The 19,144-nt window shown below is 42.9% G+C and overlaps 1 protein-coding gene across 3 annotated transcripts; it reads right to left on the bottom strand.

Annotated features, from left to right (window-relative positions):
* Positions 1–1,997: 1,997 nt before the first annotated feature.
* Positions 1,998–18,022, bottom strand: LOC307219705 (Y+L amino acid transporter 2-like). 3 transcript variants are annotated; one of them, XM_079983135.1, is made up of 10 exons: positions 17,822–18,022; positions 14,989–15,513; positions 12,016–12,141; positions 11,479–11,623; positions 11,200–11,323; positions 8,923–9,026; positions 6,752–6,848; positions 5,537–5,686; positions 3,923–4,106; positions 1,998–3,476 (listed from the first exon to the last, which is right to left on the bottom strand). In XM_079983135.1, the coding sequence occupies exons 2-10, from the start codon at positions 15,491–15,493 to the stop codon at positions 3,385–3,387; spliced, it is 1,527 nt and encodes a 508-aa protein (XP_079839261.1). In that variant the 5' UTR covers positions 15,494–15,513; positions 17,822–18,022; the 3' UTR covers positions 1,998–3,384. The 3 variants fall into 3 exon arrangements, with proteins under 3 accessions (XP_079839261.1, XP_079839263.1, XP_079839262.1); XM_079983137.1 differs by lacking the exon at positions 17,822–18,022 and adding an exon at positions 15,896–16,030; XM_079983136.1 differs by lacking the exon at positions 17,822–18,022 and adding an exon at positions 15,854–15,935.
* Positions 18,023–19,144: the final 1,122 nt, after the last annotated feature.

The raw sequence follows: 19,144 nt of genomic DNA, 5'->3' as shown, positions 1-19,144 counted from the left end.
GGTGGTAATGGATAATAAGACATTTTCACACCTCTCCTGTCCTGGACCTGTTGTTGTTCAAGGTTTTTATAAATGACTTGGATGAAGGAATTGAGAGGATGCTCATCAAATCTGCAAACTAGGAGGGGTAGCTAATGCTGCAGAAGACAGAATTGGGATACAATATGACCTTAACAGTTTGGAGAACTGGGCCCAAGCTAATTCAAATAGGAACAAATGTCAGGTTTTGCACTTAGGTATGAAGAACAAGCACATATGAAATAAATAAATAAACAAATAAATATTTATTAGAATGCTAACTATCTTTTGTGTAAGTACTAATATATAATTTTTTTACCAGTCAGTCACCACTGGATGCAAGCCATTTCTGAACGCTCTTTTTTGCAACAAAATGAGCTCCCAGTTCTACTCCAGAGTGTCACTAATCTGAACTTGTGCCGCTCTGCATTTGATTCTGCCACTGTCTTGGCTGCCACTGTCAGTTATTACCCTGCCAACATTTGCCTTTCATCTTTTCCCAAAAGTCAACTTAACTTCTATTACAAAGGAAATGAAATGTTCTCCATGCTTGCCAACATTCTGAGAGAATGGCTTTCTCTAAGAATGACTCAAAGTTCCCTATTCCCACACCCTGGTGTTACTCTGAGAACAACTAAAGTAAACTTTTCAGCAGCGGTTATTTGTTTTAACACCTTCCCCCATTGTAAAATGTTTGGCACTAGGTAAAGAACAACAGTGCTAATTTTATCTAGATTTCACATATCCCCTGGCCACATAAGCAGGGCCTATTTGTTCTTTAAAACCTGAGGACAAAAAACAAATGATGCTGTGTCAACCTTTCTCTCCCTCATCCTCTGCCAGAGGAAAAAGTGGAGTTAAGTAGCTTCAGGGCATTCAGACAGTACAAGAATAATGGGGGGTGACTTTTGACTGACTTCTTAAGAAAGCTCACTGCCTCCCCCCCAAAAAATATCCCCCCTTGAAGCAGCTTCAAGGGGGGATATTTTTTTTGGGGGGGGGAAGCAGTGAGCTTTCTTAAGAAGTCAGTCAAATATGCTATTAGATGAGGACTAATCTGGAGTCCAGGGACGCGGGTGGCGCTGTGGGTAAAACCTCAGTGCCTAGGACTTGTTGATCGCATGGTCGGCAGTTCGAATCCCCGCGGCGGGGTGAGCTCCCGTCGTTCGGTTCCAGCTCCTGCCCACCTAGCAGTTTGAAAGCACCCTTAAGTGCAAGTAGATAAATAGGTACCGCTTTATAGCGGGAAGGTAAACGGCGTTTCCATGTGCTGCGCTGGTGCTGGCTTGCCAGCTGCAGCTTCGTCACGCTGGCCACGTGACCCGGAAGTGTCTTCAGATGGCGCCGGCTCACGGCCTCTTGAGCGAGATGACACACAACCCTAGAGTCGGACACGACTGGTCTGTACGGGCAGGGGTACCTTTACCTTTACCTTTAATCTGGAGTCCAGTCTATATTGTTCCCACAAAGACTGACAGTATATCTAGTAGTGATTGTTTTAAGTAGGTTCCTGCTGGGACTGGTTTAGCTGCTGTGGGACTCCATACTCTACTGATTTATTTTAGCCTCTGGTTGGGAGACACAGAAGCAATTGGCTTAGAAGGATAGCACCATTCATTATGAACCTGAGGCACTGAAATTCTCTTTGATCTAACCTGATCTATGAACCGCAGGTACCAAAGTACCCTTCTGAAGCAGGGTTAGTGGACGAGCTAGGCTTACATACATATCAAATACGACTGGATGTCATATTGATGTCAAATAGCAAATATTCTCTGAACATGCAGGTACTGTATTCAAGGAACATTCATCAACATAGTTATAATTTTGAAGTGAGTTGGGGTTATTGTGTTTTTGGTAGGATGGGGAAAGAAATTACTTTTAGTTACAATTTTTGATTCTTTAAGAAAAAAGATACAACACAAAGATTGCACGTGCTTTGGCACAACTATTTCTGACATCTCTAGACAACATTCACATCATTTTTTAACCCAAGTTTATTCAAAACAGAAGCATATTTAACAGGCAGTCACCCTCTGCTGCAAATACCACATGCATTGCTTGTAATATAAAATGCTTTGGCTGGAAGGGGGGGGGGGAGTTGATCAGTTTATGCTTTGTGTTCATTCTATTCAGTCAATTGCATATTCAGAAGGAAAAAGCGGTAGTTGTTCGGCACTGATAATTATCACTGGCAGCACAATTTGCTCCTTTAGCTGTGGTAGTATAGAGACATCTAGCAAAAGAAGAATCCTAAGCATGGCATGTGGGATAAAGACATCAAGCTCAGCTCAGCCACACTCAGAATAAAAAAAATGTCAAGGAGGATTATAAATCCTGAGTACAGAATTGTATCCATAACAGAACACCTGTGCTTCTCCAACAATGCTTTGCATTCTGCTGAAGACACTGCTGGGATCGTCGCTGAACATGCCTTCCTTTGTAGCACAATGGTGTCCTGCAAGGGGTTAAGGCAGAAGTCACCAGTGTGGTGGCCTCCAGTCGTTGCCTGACGAGAGCCCTGACCATGGACCATAAGGGATGTGGGGCTGATGGGACTTGATGGGGGCCACCACATTGGCTACTGCTGCAGTAAGGCAATGTACTGGGTGCAACACAGCCAATGGCAGGTGCTGCACTGGTGCTGAACCTGAAGATCAGGTGTACAAAGATCAGTTCAAGAGCACAGGGCAACTCCTTCCTGTATCATTGATAGCCTTCCACCGATTTTGATAGTCCATTGCCGCAATGCAGTTCCCCACAGATTCAGACTGAAGTTACTACTTCGATTTAACCAGCACTGAATGAAATGCATTTGCACGTTTTCTGTGTAAAAGTCTTACAGCAAAATCCTGTGCAGGTCTGTTCAGAAGTCCCATTGAGTTCACTTGGGTTCCTGGGCATAGGTTTACAGCCCTGCAGCACCTTAGAACTAAAAAATTAATACATGGATGCTTTTTCCTATGCCCTTTTGGGGAAAAGGTTGAGGTTGGAAATGCATTTATTTTTAGTTCCTCCTCTTCACATCATTTTACGTTTTCCTTCCCAGATCTCTACTTTCAATTGGCAACCTGAAGACATCTATAATGAGCTCCTTAAAGAAATCCTAGCACTTATTGCTTGTTCCTATATAGTGTACCTTCTATTTTTCAAATAGTGTATAATTACCAGCTATTGAATCAGCATGGAGACATCCTCATGAACTGGTAATCAGACAAAGGAAAGACTAAGAGTGCAGCACAGATTAAGGAACATCAAAATGATGTACAATACAGTTGTGCATGGCTTGGCATGGCCCAGGAAGACAAAGGGAACATGTCCCAGTGACGCCGGAGTCTTCAGGTGGAGAAAACAGTCCAATTTGTTCTACTTGGCTTTGGTTTCCGATGTCTCCGTTTCAATATCCAGGTCAGTCAGACAGCAACAAAACAGCATCTGGGCATACTTAGTGGCTGTAGCTACAAGATAAAACAATTATATGAAATTATGAAATTAAGAACTTCACTGATGTAGGGTGTTTCTGCCTAATATCAAAAACCTAGTGAGCATGGCAGTCCTTCCCGTCATTGGGCCATTGCAAAGGGGGCTGCGATATTGCAGGGATAGCCAATGTAGTGCACTCCAGATACTGTTGAACTACAACTCCCATCATTCTTGACCATTGACCATGTTGGCTGGATCATATGGGAACTGCAGTCCAAATGCATCAGGAGAAAACCAGGTCTGCTACCCCTGGGATAATGAGTGATATGACTATTAGATAACAGTTGACATAAAAACTTTAAAATCCACTAAAAGCCATAATGTATTGCTGCCTAAATAGCAGTTCAGCATGCACTGAAGTACTTCCAGACAGAAATTACATAACAAAACCGCCATTTTAAATACAATAAACATTTCTTACCTGAAAGCCTTCGCAGGTACCAAGGTCTCTTTTCTACGGGTAAATAGACTCCCAAAAAGTAAGCGGGAATTCCAGAGAGTGCTATACCAATTCCAATAATGGAATTGATTGTGTCGCTGAAGAGTGGGACTATGACTAGGAAAAGGGTGCACAGGCAATACACAATTGGGAAGAAGAGGCTGAGCTGCAGGTACAAAAAGAGGAATGCAAGTTATAGGAAAGGCTGTGGGGCAATTGCAGCATGACACCACATCATATAATAACATCACCTAGTTCAGCCTCCTGTTCTCACAGTGGCCAACCAGATGCCTGTAATCCTGCAAGCTGGATGACTGCAACAGCACTCTCTCCGCCAGTGATTGCCAGCAACAACCCCGCCATTTTATGTAAGCATTTCTATAGCTGCTAACATTGCAATATACTAGGTGTTAGAATTCCTGCTCCATGATTGCAGTCATAGGATTGTTGTCTTTCACATGACAGTATAATATGCTTTGACTCCACAGAGTGGGAAGTGACGGAGACAGGATGTTTGTGTTACTGTGTTCCGTGAAGTGGGACTATTGTCCTTTGTCCTTTTTCTCTTTGCTGTCTGATGCTAGAGAGAGAGGGAGCCATGTTGCAGTGCTCCGTGTGTGTTTATATGTAAATAAAGTAGATTAGCCAAAATGCTGAGTTCTGTCACGTGAAATGTGCAAACTGCGGATCCCTAAGTGTGCTGGTGTCAGTTGACATCGGTCGCTGTGTGAGGTTTGGGCTGAAGAAAACTTATGAAGCTCCCGAACGATTGACCAGGAGGGAGGGAACATGCCAGTCGTGCATGTGTCTCTGCCAGAGTCCTACTCGAGGGTAGGCTGAACTCCTGACACTAAGTTCTAGAATACACATGAAATACTGTTAAGTTAAGGATACAGCTGTCTAGAGCAACCTTCCTCAGCCTGATGTTTGGGACTATGGCTTCCATCAGCTTCCCCCAGTACATAGGGAACCAGGTTGAGGGAGGCTGTGTTGGGGTATGAATACTCAGGCAGGATAACTCAGGAGAGTAGCCATGATAACTAAAAATGGAATCTCCATAGCATGCCTGATCACAACTGTGTCACTGCTGAACATAAGAAGAGCCCGCTGGATCAGGCCAATGGTCCTTCTTGCCCAGCATCCTGTTTTCACAATAGCCAACCAGATGCCAGAGGGAATCCTGCAAGCAGAAGAGCGAAAGAGCATTCTCCCCTCCTACCATTTCTAGTCACTGGTATTCAGAAGCACTTTTGCCTCTGATAGTGGAAGTAGACTGTAGCCATCATGCCTAGAAGCCATCAATAGCCTTTTCCTCCATGAGATGCTGGCAGCACTATTTTCAGAGCAGCTTCCAAAAGATAAATAACTGTACTTGATGCTCAGAATATTTCTAGGTTATGGTCTGACCAGGAATTTTTTCTCTCACCTCAATGCTATCAGGAGAAGATGGGTATCAAGGACCAATTTAGTTTGCACTACAGTTTAAAGGGGTTTTAAGCAGGAGAAAATGTGATTCTACACGTTCTTGATAGCAAAGCTGCAACACACTCACACCTATGCGCACGTTTTGAAGCTTCTGCTCTGCTATTTACTTACTTTAATGGGTCTTGGCCTGTCTGGCTGGGTATATCTTAAGTATATTAACCCTGCAATGGATAACCCAACAAAGAACCAATAGCTGAAGCAATAGTAATTAATCAGCAGAAAGACATCTTCCACAAGGAGATAAATCAAAGTCATTAAACCCTACAAAGAGATAACAAAAAGAAAAGAGAGAGATATAATTTCCTAAACACCACATTCTAAACACAGACTTGATAGCACACTACACACAATGTTCTTTGCTTAAAGCCTGACAAAAACATTTTGCATCCTTTTTGAGATTTTGGGAATCTTCTGCAAAAGCACATGCAGTTTCTTAAATCCTTCCAAGGGTTTGATTATATTATTGATTATTATTTTTTAATCCTTTGACAGTTTGTTTTCTTTTTCTATGGTTGCATGATATTTTGTGATGTGGGCAGTGCTTTTTTCTGGGGGGACGCAGGGGGACGTATACCACTAAACAATTTGTGAATCTTTGTACTTTTGTCCATTTACTGTACGTATTTATTTTCCCCGATTTGAACTATAAAATGGTGATTTTCTTGAGTCAAAATGAGAGTACCTCTAAACATTTTTTCTTAGAAAACGAGCACTGGAAATGGTCACAGGTGCCCCTGATCCAACAAGAAAGCAGATCAGAGTCCTCCTGCACATCTGATCACTGCATAAACAGATCCCTTGGCCAGATGCTTGCATCCAGCAATCAAGACTGCATGCAGAGTGATTAGGATCTGCATATACAACTGAAGATGTGGTCCCCTTTGGAATTGTATAATAGGGATGGGAATATCCAAAAGTCACTGTACTTAGCTATTACCATGAGTGTGTTCTTAGTTGTGAGGATGACAACAAGGAACTGGCCTGGTAAGAACAGAGTGAGTTTACTTGGCTGAGTTCATGCAGTACCAGTAGGATTGAGAATGCACTGAATGTAGATTTCAGAACAAAACAAATATACAGTGGTACCTTGGTTTTCAAACATAATCCACTCCAGAAGACCATTAGACTTCCAAAATGTTCAAAAACCGAGGTGCAAAGGGCGGTCTGCAAATTTCATTGAGAAAATTGAGAAACACACAACGGAAGCCATTTGACTTCTGAGGCGCGTTCAAAAACTGAAATGTTCGGCAACGGAGATGTAAAAAAACTGAGGTACCACTGTAAATTAAAATGAGCTTTTCTTTCTTACACTTTGTAATCACTTACATTAAAAACGAGGGCAGGAACAGGTGTGAAACATTTTATATGAATCAAGCTCAGGCTATCTGGGAGTTGTCCTTCTCTGGCTCCAACGTAGAAAAGCCTGCCGCAAGGTTTAAAGAAGTCTTATCAGTGCACAGTCCTATTATATTCTAAGGTGACACATGACATGGCTCTCTAAAGAAATATTAAAAAACAGTATTACACAATATTAGGAACAGTTCAAAATAAAATTTACAGAAGTGAGGTGGGTTCTAAAAATATACATCTCGATAAAGAGGCACATCTTCAGCATTTGCCAAAAGCTGTGTGATGAAGCAGTGGCAGACTTTGGGCTCTCAAATTTCAGCAGTGCCCCATGTGACACTAAGATCTGTCCCCCCACCTCTCATGCTCCGGTCTATAGCATTGTTGTGGTGTCCCCTGCAGCATGGGGACCCAGTGCCACCGCACCGGCTGTGCCACCCTAAAACCGCCTCTGGTGCCAGATACTTTCCTCTGTTGGAAAGTGGTTACTCCACAATTGCTGTGCTAAGGTGAGAGATCCATGTCATCCGTTCCATGTAATTCCTGTTACTGGACTCGGTCATAGGAAAATGACAACTTCACCAGACTCGCAACTTCTGAATCAGCCCATAGTCACTGCTATCTGCAAGGAATGGCTAAATGCGCCCTCAAAATCAGCGTAGAATCTCATTGCACCAGTGTAACATGGGCAGGGTAAAGGAATAAGGGTACATGTTCATGTGTCTCAGTCCAGGCCGGCCCTGCTGTTAGACTGTAGGAGGCGGAAAATGCAGAGGGCAGGAATTGGTGGCAAGGTGTTGGATGGAAGAGTTCTGTGTGTGCCATGCATGGCTTGTCCTACTTCCCCCGCCTCCCCGCTAAGCTGCTGCCCTCAGATGCGGCAGAGGGTGTTGCCCTGTTGGCAGTGTTGAAGGGAAATTCAGTTGCCCGTCTCCAGGCAGAACTGGCCATCTTTTCCTTTGCTTCAGGCGGCAAAATGCCTTGCACCAGCCCTGGTATCAGTATTACAAGGCAGCTGTGAGGAACCCTTGGGCCTCCAGATGATGCTGGACTTCAACTCCTGTGAGTTGCAGCAAGCATGGTCAATGGCCAGGGATGATGGGAATTGTAGTTTAGAAAAGGGCCAAAGGTTCTCTATACCTGCTGCCAGGTGACAAGGGGGACTTGCATCCCACAGCTTGTTACGCCAGCAGAACTCTTTGCAGAACTCCTGTATTATTTGTCACAAAGAGTGATGAAAATGCAAGAGTTTATACGGCTTATGAGAGAATATTTGCTTGGTGCTGTATGCTTGGCCTAAGTGGAATTAGGCATGGCAATACAGTGGTACCTTGGGATAAGTACTTAATTCGTTCCAGAGGTCCGTTCATAACCTGAAACTGTTCTTAACCTGAAGCACCACTTTAGCTAATGGGGCCTCCCGCTGCTGCCACACCACCGGAGCACGATTTCTGTTCTTATCCTGAAGCAAAGTTCTTAACCTGAAGCACTATTTCTGGGTTAGCGGAGACTGTAACCAGAAGCGTATGTAACCTGAAGCGTATGTAACCCGAGGTACCACTGTAAAAGGTTTCTGCATTCCTAAAGTAGACCACCAGGTGGCAGTGTGCTTTCGAGGTCCTTTTCAGTCTCATGTCATTTCCATGCTGCTGAGTTACCAGTGTATGCAGAATTACCATTAATTTGTATTTTTTTTAAAAAAAAATGCAATGAATAGTAGTCTAAGCTCTTCAACTTTCAGTGGAATGAGGATCTGGAGTTCTGAACAGCTTTTTAAAAAAAAATCACATAGGAAATTCAAAAAGAAAAACAGAATACACGTTGCTATGTATCCCCTTATAATTTATTATTGTGCAATTGAATTAAACCCAATTAATCCTTGCTATTAAATGCCTAAAACTGACTAGCTCTGCACAGCAGAATCTCAGATGTAAGAGCTGACTCTGTTAACTGACATTCAATTGTATTTTACAGCCGTTTTACTGCTGGATTTTTCTTGGGGCGGGAGCAAAATCCATTTAGTTTATAAGAGAAAAAGTGACAGAAGCTTCGCTAAGTTGTAGCAGTATGATACTCTATTCAGTAAAATCATTTCTGGCAGAATGCTACTGGCTCCATCTGCACAGTGCTAGTTTCTGAATTCCACATACCTGGAAGCTGCAATAATTGATGAGTTTAATCCTCCATAACAAGACATCGCCACTGCAATAGGGATGATCCACTTAGCATGGCTAAGAGTCTCATTACCAAAAGTCTGCAAAAGAAAAAGAAAGAAAGAAAGAAAAGAAAATAGGCTCACTCAGCTAGTTTCACAATGCCAGCCAACTGTCACGGAAATTTACAGCTGAAGCACAAAGTCGGGCGAGCTCATTTTTGACAACAATGCCCCACCATAATCTTGGAACAGCTTTTTAAAAGCCACACTAATAATATTTCAGTTATCTGTCACACGCAGCTAAATTGCCAGTGAGTGGATGGTTAAACAACATGAGAAAGTGAAACTAATATGTATTTAAAAGATTGATCACAACCCAGTGGTGGGATTTAATCGCCACTGTGGGATTTTGTGAACTCCTAAATTGTGTACAAGGGAGCAGAAGAGATTATTACATAAACTGTACATTCTGCAGTATGCTCTGCAATATACTTATAAGATGCAAGGAAGGGTTCCTTCTTCACCCCTCTGGAAGCAGACAACAGGGAAAATCAGCTACACATGCATTCAGTCAACAAGTACAGATGTATGGGCCCAGATTTATTATTCTGCAACAGCTTTCCATGTATAATTGCCTGAACATTTTGAAGTTTTCCACTATTTCAAGAACTGGATATGAGCTGGTCACACAATCCAGGATATTAGGATCTGATGGATCTGATGGATCAACAGTTATGGGTTTCAGACAATAGCTGAACACAAAAATATTGTTGAGTTGGCCCCCCACTGACTCCTTAAATCCTATAGTAGTTTTAAGAAGTGGGCATAAAATGTACAGTAATCTAATTTGGTTAAGAGATGCTTTCCTAAAGCCTAGGACACTTGGAATGACAGTTTAATGCATATGCCAATGCATGCTTTCAAGATATGTAATTTGTGATTATAATTTTCAACTAAAATTGCCAGTTTGCACTAATGGAGTCAGTTATGCTAATAAGACATGTTTTCCTGGCTGCTGAAGTTTGAGTGCACAAGAGAGAGAATAATAGATAGATAAGAAAGAAAGAAAGAAAGAAAGAAAGAAAGAAAGAAAGAAAGTTTGGGCAGAATTTGACATTTTTGCCAGGTACTCGTGGGTAGTGTGTCTGGAGTTTTCCCATTCTAATTAATTCAAGAGGGTTCTAGAAGCTTCTCTGTGTGAAAGAAACAGGCAGAAGGTTCCAGATGTTTGGGTTATTCCTTCAGAGAAGCTGAGTACAGCTGGCTTAAACTGGTTCTGTTATTTCTTTCTGTCATAGTCATGCTGACTATAATAATAGGCAAGGAGGAGTCTTGGATTCATTTTCTCTTTTCCTTCTGATGTGGTGTTCTGTACATAGTATACTTAGTGTTAAGGTTTAGACTTATTATAAGTTATGGTAAGTTTAAGTTGGGAAACGCGGGTGGAGCTGTGGTGTAAACCACTGAGCCTTGGGCTTGCTGATCAGAAGTTCGGCGGTTCGAATCCCCGTGACGGGGTGAGCTCCCGTTGCTCGGTCCCTGCTCCTGCCAACCTATCAGTTCAAAAGCACGTCAAAGTGCAAGTCGATAAATAGGTACCCCTCCGGCGGGAAGGTAAACATCATTTCCGTGCGCTGCTCTGGTTTCACCAGAAGTGGCTTAGTCATGCTGGCCACATGACCCGGAAAAAGTGTCTGCGGACAAACGTCAGCTCCCTCAGCCAGTAAAGTGAGATGAGTGCTGCAACCCCAGAGTCGTTCACAACTGGACATAACTGTCAGGGGTCCTTTACCTTTTTAAAGTTTAAGTTTAGTCTGCTGCAACTGGATTTCTTATGGACAGTGCCAATCCTGAATGGATTTGTGACCATTATGCTCATTTGCTTTCAGTAGCAGTAAAGCTCTGCTGGATGGAACATTAATTGCCTCTGGTTTATTTTTGGGCAATTCCTGCAACGTGTTTAAGTTTTAACTCTGCTAACTATACGTTGGAATCTGCCCCGGATCAATACCGAGTAGAATTACATGACACAGTGGAAGGCAAGAACCAGCCTTCCACAACCTGGACCCTGCAGATGATGTAAAATACAACTGAGCTCATGATGAGCCCATGGTGGACTTTCTTTCATTAGAGGTTTTAAAGCAGAGGCTGGATGGCCACCTATCAAGGATGTTATAGCAGTGAATCTCCCGTATTGGCAGGGGCTGAACAAGATGTCCTTTGAGATCCCTTCCCGCTCTGCGATTCTACAAACTCATGATTTGTGACATACCACGGCCACAGCATCACTCCCTAACAGAGCAGGCATGTCCAGCACAACATAGTAGGCCACATTTGTCAGCAGGTAAATGATGGTCACGATGGGCATTGAGATTGCAATGGAGAGGGGCAAGTTCCTGCAAAAGGAAACGAAACAGTTATTTGCAACCAACTGAAGGGTAAACCAAAGGGGAAGCACATTAGAAAAACAATAACAATGACCTGCTTGAAATATGCATAAAACTTCGGCACCTAATGCAAGAATGCTATGACCCAAGACAGGCATGTATACCTTTCCGGGTTTTTCATTTCTTCCGTGACGAAATTCAGTGTATCCCATCCAGAGTAGGAGAAAAGAGCTGAGTAAAGGGCAAGTGCAATGAATCCTGCGTCTGCTGTGGAGCCTTCAAATGGCTCCTTGAGGTTATCAGTTTCTCCTGTGGAAACATCAGAAGCCTGTGGTTATTCATTATTATTATTTACATCTACATGCCTACACACAACCAATATGTAGCTTATAGGAAACAGGGGCAGAATCAGAATGTTCCCTACATGAAAATGCTGAACGAAAGTAGCTTCATATCGCCTTTACCGTGTGTCATGGCATCCACAAACCTGCCAGCATTGACTATAGGGTGTGTATATTCCTGCTTCATGTAGCAACTTCTCACTTGATACTTGGGATACTTGGTTCATGTGTGAAGAACATAACAGTAATAATAATAATAATGATAATAATAATAGCCCATAATTAAAGTATGAGCTAGACCAGAGTCTATATGCTGTTCAGTTTTGCTATCATATTTACACACAGAAAGTAAGTTCTTACCTTGGGTGATTTTATAAAGACCCACAGCTATTACCACAATAAGGGCCATGACTTTGGCATATGTGAAAAGGTCTTGCACTCTGGTTCCCCACTTCACATTGACACAGTTAATAAAGGTCAGGGAGCCTAATAAGAGAACAGGATACAAATTAGATAAACCCAGTTAGCTGTACTTCATTAGAATACTGATGACTTGGACGTTTTTCAATTAACATAACGGCAGCAGAGATCAACTGGCTATGATAAGGACTTAAAGGGGGGGGGGACCCAAAACAAACAGTCATTTGAATCAGGATCTGACCATGGGCTATGCTGGCTAGGCCAGATAGGAGTTAATACTTGGAGAGCCACCGATTAAGCACTGTAGCCTCCCAGATGGAAGGCAGGATTGGAGAGACATTGGAATGAAGTCAGTTTTTCAGTAAGGAAACAATGGATCTGCATATTATCTGTTTTATAGTGTTGCATTTTCTAAGCATGCCTCAACAGACTCAACAAGAATAGGGAGAAAAGAAAAATGAAAGAAAAGAAAAATAATAGAATCATAGAATTGTAGTGTTGGAAGGGACCCTGAGGGTTATCTAGTGTAATCCCCACTAATGCAGGAATCTCAACTAGATAATACATGACATATGGCTATCCAACTTCTGCTTAAAAACTTCCAAGGAAGGAAAGTCCACCACCTCTTCTGGGAGTCTGTTCCACTGCTGAACAGCTCTTACTGTCAGAAAGTTTTTCCTGATGTTTAGTTGGAATCTCCTTTCTTGTAACTTGAATCCATTGGTTTGGGTCCTACCCTCTGGAGAAGGAGAAAACAAGCTTGCTCCATCTTCCATGTGACAGCCCTTTAGATATTTGAAGATGGCCATCATATCTCCTCTCAGCCTTCACTTTTCCAGGCTAAACATACCCAGCTCCCTCAACTGTTCCTCATAGGGCTTCATTTCCAGACCCTTGATCATATTGGCTTCCCTCCTGTGCCAAGATGTCAATGCACAGACACCCAATACAGCCCCAGTTGATAGAGCTGGTTTTGGAGAACTTGTGCCACACAGTGAGCACAGTGGAAGTTCTTTGGGAATAAACATGCATAGGATTGTGCTGGCTGGGTTTAAGTCCTACTTGTGACACTGACTTGGTTTTGGACAAGTCACTCAGCCTCAGTTCCCAATCTTTAAAATAGACATAATAAATGACCTACCTTAAAAGACTGTTATGAAGATGAACAAAGGGTTTATTCACAATTTTTAAAAAATGTATGCCTAAAAAAATAAATTAAGGGTATGACAAACAGGCATCTGAAAACCCCACATATTTTATAGCTATACTCTTCAGAAAGCTAAGATTGATGCAGGGTCAGTTTTTGGTTGGCAATCCAAGTAAAATCTTAAAACATCAAACAGTGCTGTCAATATGAGTGCAAAACAAATAACCCGAAACTGTTTTCAGGAGGGGGCGGGTGTTATTTTTACAACTCCAACTATTTCACTAACAAGATAAGAGCACGGTGAGAACATTCTTTTAGTGCCCTCTAGCATTCAGAGACGAAGTTGCAGTTTTGCTACGAAAAATATACTGTATTGGCTTCTGGGGATATGCAGCCAGGGTTGCCCGGTTTCAAACAGTGAAAATCCAGACAGAAAAGTTGTTGAGCTTTTTACAGATTTCTGCCTGGACCCTGCTAGAGACAGCAGGATATGTCAGGGAAATTCCGGTCTCAGATTATGAGGGGTCTCTTAAAAAGCTTTTGAGAACAAAAGTTTAAGTTTTTCATAATTGGTAAAAGAATAAAAGGACAAAGAAAACAGATTCCAAAACTGTCATATCCGGTGACAAAAAATATACCCTTCCCAAATAGCATTTTTGGGCTAATGCTTTGGGAACTGTTCAACCTGAGTGCCTTAGCATGTCTTAGGGCCACATTCACATCATATATTTAAAGAACTGTGATACCATTTTAAGCAGCATGGCTTCTTCCAATAAATTCTGGGAGCTGTAGTTTTTTTTAAGGTGCTGAGCTTTTTTTTAAGGAGATCTTTATTCTCCTCCCAAAGCTGTAGTTCCCAGAGTAAGCAGTTAGACTACACACACAGTATGAGAATATCATCCTCCCACCATCACCTCAAAATGATGTCTTACTGGATCACACTGCTGTCTGTCTCAGGGATGGGGAAACAGATGGTTTTGCTCCAGATGTCCTCAGCCCCAGCTAGCCTGGTCAGTGGGGTCAAGGATGAGGGGAGTAGTTGTGGTCCACTAACATCTTGAGGGCCATAGGCTCCCCATTCCTGACTTCTCTATCCCAGCATTCTGTTATTAACAATAGATGTTCATTCCTCAGAAAAAGGTGGTGAATACAGTGGTACCTCGGGTTAAGTACTTAATTCGTTCGGGAGGTTTGTTCTTAACCTGAATCTGTTCTTAACCTGAAGCACCACTTTAGCTAATGGGGCTCCCGCTGCTGCCGCACCGCCGTTGTGCGATTTCTGTTCTCAACCTGAAGCAAAGTTCTTAACCTGAAGCACTATTTCTGGGTTAGCGGAGTGTGTAACCTGAAGCGTATGTAACCTGAAGCATATGTAACCTGAAGTGTATGTAACCCGATGCACCATTGTACTGTTGTTTATCTCTAATATCTGAGAAGCACAAGGAAAACCCTGGAAAACTAGGAGCTTTCTGATCCATGCTGCCTACAATGTATGACTCTCCAGGGTCTTGGGCAAAAATCTTTGTTTCTTTCATAGCCCTGTAATTAACAGATGGCTACTAAACTGCCTTAATATTTAACACACACACATCCCATTTTCCTATCAAGTCTGTTGGAATCCAGACTTTTTCCTCTGATTCAGTGGCAAGAGCCTAGGTGTTTTGTATGCAACCTTCCCTCAGAAGACACATGAAACTGTCAGTTCGTGGCCTGAACTTGCATAATCAAAATAAATTGTTGCATTGACGGACTAGAATTTTACTTACAGATGCAGGCAGCTGCAATCAACCTAACTGCTCCATAGGGTGGCTCACAGAAGGGAAATATCGGCTGAACAATATAATTCGCAAAAGTGATGGCAATGACGGCCTGAGTTGTTGGCTCAATAATGAGCAAGGAAGACCATAGTCTGATAAAGGCTATAAAACCTCCAAAAGCTTCTAGAATGTAGGCATAGCTTGCTCCTGATTTAATAATGGATGTCCCCAGTTCAGCATAACACAGTGCTCCAAACAAGGAAAAGATCCCACCAAGGGCCCAGAGGAGGAGCGAGAGTCCATACGAGCCACTGTACATCAAAACACCCTTGGGAGCCACAAAAATCCCCGAGCCGATCATGTTCCCTACTATCAAAGAAATGCCATTAAGCAAGGTGATCTCTTGCTTCATCTGCATTTTTTCCTTCTTGTTCTCTGCCACTGAATCCAATTCATGCAATCCATTCTTGGGTATGCTCTTTTTATTGCAACACGTCGTCCAGGAGCCTGTCATGATCTTCAGTTAATCATTACCTGGAAGCGAGGAGAAGAAGAGAATGTTTTGTCTGCAAAGCTGGCAGGACAGAGAGAACCAGGAATCGTATTGTAGCTGTTTTAACTGCATAGTGGTGTAAGGGGAAATTTGATTTGAGTCGCATTTTAACGTGAACCGAAATACAACTGTTCTATCCAAATTTTGCGAGCAGTTCTCTACTCATATCATGCACATAAAAAATGCATATATTTGGGGAAAGTTTCCATGAAAACAAATATAATATTAGTGAAATTAGCATACAGAAATGCTGTTGGTCGAAAAAGGCTGACAACCCTGATCTAAAGAGTGCTTGGGCCAATGGGGCAGTGAGCCACCTACCTCAGTCTGCCCTCACCTCAAATGCCTTGCCTTCTTACTCACCACCAGTTCAGAAGTCGTACTGCCTGTCAGCTTCCTCCTTCGTCTCAGTGTTATCCTTGTCAAACAGAGCTAGAATGGGGATGGGAGCAAAGCCAAAACTACTTGGCTCTGCCTCTCATTGGCTATGGTTCCTTGTGCTGTTTGAACTCCCTGCCTTCCGCCCCACCACTCCCAATGGCCACCAGCTACTACTGTTGACTTCATCAAATCCAGGGGTGAGAAAACTGTTCGCAGCCTGAGGGCCACACTCCCACCTGAACAGCCTTCTGAGGGCCACATGGCTGTGGTGGATGGGGCCACAGGCAAATGTGGGCAAATCAACTAATGAAAAATTTGCCTTCGTACCGTAAGCTAGTTTCTACACACACAACACTCCATCCTTGCTCCATATGAACAAGAGGCATTATCGGAGCTCAAGGATAAATTTCCTGTAAGGCAAAGCCACTCAAGGCAGGAAGCAAGACCAGTGAAGGGTGTGGTCTGGGGAGAGTTCTGAGGGCCAGGTATGGAGGCCTAGAGGGCCGCATACAGTCCCTGTGCTCGAGGTTGCTCACCATAGCTGTCAACTTTTCCCTTTTCTTGCGAGGAATCCTGTTCGGAATAAGGGAATTTCCCTTAAAGAAGGGAAACGTTGACAGCTATGTTGCTCACCCCTAATCGAACACCTCTTCTTGGTGTTGCCTGCAACAGTGGGCTCTGCATGGATAACATTTCAGCCATTGCAGAACCATATCGGCTAGATTTGTTCACTTACTATCTCACCCTCCCCTTTCTCCTGCAAAATCCTCCATTACTCCAGTTGGCGTGAATGTAACTGGAAAGTTGTGCAGCTGCCATCAACTACGTCATAATTTAACACAGCCACATGGAGCAAGGAAAAAGACTATCCCCACTCCCAGAGTTTGTTTATAGCCTTGTAAACTTAGGGGTGTTGTAGAGGAATGGCTCACTGACCAATCTGGTTACTGATCACTGTTCTATCTTGCATCAAAATACAATTTTGAAAGAAACCCAGTAGCACAATATTACATAGGGCTTGTTCACACAATCAGAGATGACCCCAGGTTGTTTCCAGATGGTTGCCCCCGAGGCTGTTCATGTGAACCAGACTTGTTATTTCAACTGAACTGTCATGGATTGAACAGGGAGCAGTTTTCTGCTGCCACAAATGTCTGCCAGACACGCTGTGTGCTTTCCGCAAATTGGCAGTGCCAAGCTTTAGTTCATCTGAGGTAACTGCTGCTTTCTCCACTTATAGCACATCCCTTACTTTAAGATCAAGGGAAGTTGAATCATCAACTAGGGATTCTTTCCACCTCATTCATGCCAATGACTGTGCATCCAAAGCAAAAGAAAGTACTCTAGATTAACTTACCTTGGGTTTCTGGTTTTTGTTTTGTTTTCAATGCCCTTAATCATTGATGAAATACAGTAATTGATTGGTAAATGTTTGTTAAAAACAGCTGTTGTGAGCCAGGCATGGCGTCAGCCCTCGTGCTGGAAAGCCAGTTGTGCTTGCTTGTATCAAACTTCAAAACACAGCTATTGAGCATGTCCAAATGCAAGCTGGGAAGTGAAATGTTTCTTGTATGGACACAGGCCAAGCTGGGAAGAAGCCAAGTGTGCAAAACAAGGCTTGGTGTCATAAAGAGATAACCCCCCCCCAAGTCATATCATAAGCCGCCCATCCAGAAAGCACATTGCAGTCTGGACTTACATTTATTATCCAGTGTAAAAAGCTGAACACCCCCCTTCACGACTGGAAAATAAAAAGACCTGGTTTTCCAGCTTGTCTACAATTTTTAGAAGTAAACTCTAAATCGACACATGCTCTACCCTTCAAATGCCCCATCTCTCGTATCAAAAGGAGGCTATTGTTCTGATCTACAGCTGGTAAATAAATATCAGAGGACGGTTAATGCTTACCCATGGATCACTGATGTCCTGCCCTGTTTAACAAGAAGATGGCTGTAACTTCAGGAACTTAAGAGTGAGCTAAGGCTGAAAGTAAGCAAGCTGCTGCCTGGCAGGAAGGGTAAGTGATATGAATATGAATGCCCCCTTCTCTGTGTGCTGCTATTTGTATCCCCACAGCAGGGTAACCAAAATCAGCAGCAGCAGCAGCAGCAGCAGCGTATCAAGGAAACTGCTTTCCCCCAAGCAGCTCAAGTTCGCTAATGAACAACAACTGCCAGGGCTACAGCCAAGTCCTTTCCCCCCAGAATTTCTAGGAAATTCACTGATGTTTGCTGAAGACAAAGGAAACTGCCAAGTCGATTATGTTTTCCTTCCTCTACATTCTTAGAATCTTTTTTCATGACCACCTTTGATGGTACTGTGGCTCATTGTATTTTGCAGAGGGTGCTGGTGTAAACATCCATTTCCAGAGCAAGTGGAAGTAAGACTATGTGTGGGCAGGAGGCAGAAAGGCATTTGTGTGTCCTTACTTCAGACTCAAATCAGCAGAACTAGGTAGAGAGGCCAGGAATTGGCTAATTTTGTGGCACAGTAAACCAGGTTACAATGGAAGTGTGACACTAATTCAAAATATATCACATGGAAAACCCCATTTAAATCAATGGGATTCAGTTCCGTGAACAGAATCATGATCCACTTTCAGAGCCACTTTCACATTCAAGTATACATTCCAGCTGCTTTATTGATCTATAGGTGTCTATTCCATCACAAAGGAACATCCTGAAACTTCCTAAGGACAGCACACAGCCTAGGGAAAACAAAAGAACCTGAGATATATTGTGATGTCTTTGGGTGGGGGGCGACCACAGACACAGCTGCAGGCAAATTCAGGAGAAAAGAACTACATGACTTAAATCAGGACAATATTCAAGAAAAATAAAGGAGAGGTCTAAAAGGAATGGGTCAAAACGAGTCACTTGAGAGATGATGAATAAAGAAAAGGATCTCACACCAAGCCTGAACAACATGTGTGAGAATGTCCCGACCTACTCATAACAACTTGCTCAGTAAAAGGGTATATGCTTCTTTTACTCTGTACATTTTATATATTTAAGTCTGGCTGTACCAGGGTGGTGAAGGCTGGCAGAAGTCAGCCCATTCCAGAGCAGACTTGGAGCACTCCTGTGGACTCCAGGGAGATTACACTAAAGCCTGCTTCCCACTTAATTGTTTATAGTCAGCTAGAAGATGAGCAGCCCCATCAATTGTGAATATGGTGCATAGGTGCAAGTGTCCATGTTCCCTTGCAAGAAAAATAGAAATGGCAGTGGG

This window comes from Podarcis cretensis (genome assembly GCF_951804945.1).
Source record: "Podarcis cretensis genome assembly, chromosome: 7".
Lineage (NCBI taxonomy): Eukaryota > Metazoa > Chordata > Lepidosauria > Squamata > Lacertidae > Podarcis > Podarcis cretensis.
Note: the sequence above shows the minus strand (reverse complement) of the source record. Positions and strands in the feature narration are given on the sequence as shown.

Bases quoted from the DNA above. Each gene is read 5' to 3' on its own strand.
- LOC307219705 (XM_079983135.1), bottom strand. From the start codon at position 15,493: ATGACAGGCTCCTGGACGACGTGTTGCAATAAAAAGAGCATACCCAAG. The intron at 9,027-11,199 runs GTATGTCACAAA...TTTCTTTTGCAG, and splicing joins GGAGTGATGCTGTGGCCGTG to ACTTTTGGTAATGAGACTCT. The intron at 6,849-8,922 runs GTATGTGGAATT...ACCTTGCGGCAG, and splicing joins TCAATTATTGCAGCTTCCAG to GCTTTTCTACGTTGGAGCCA.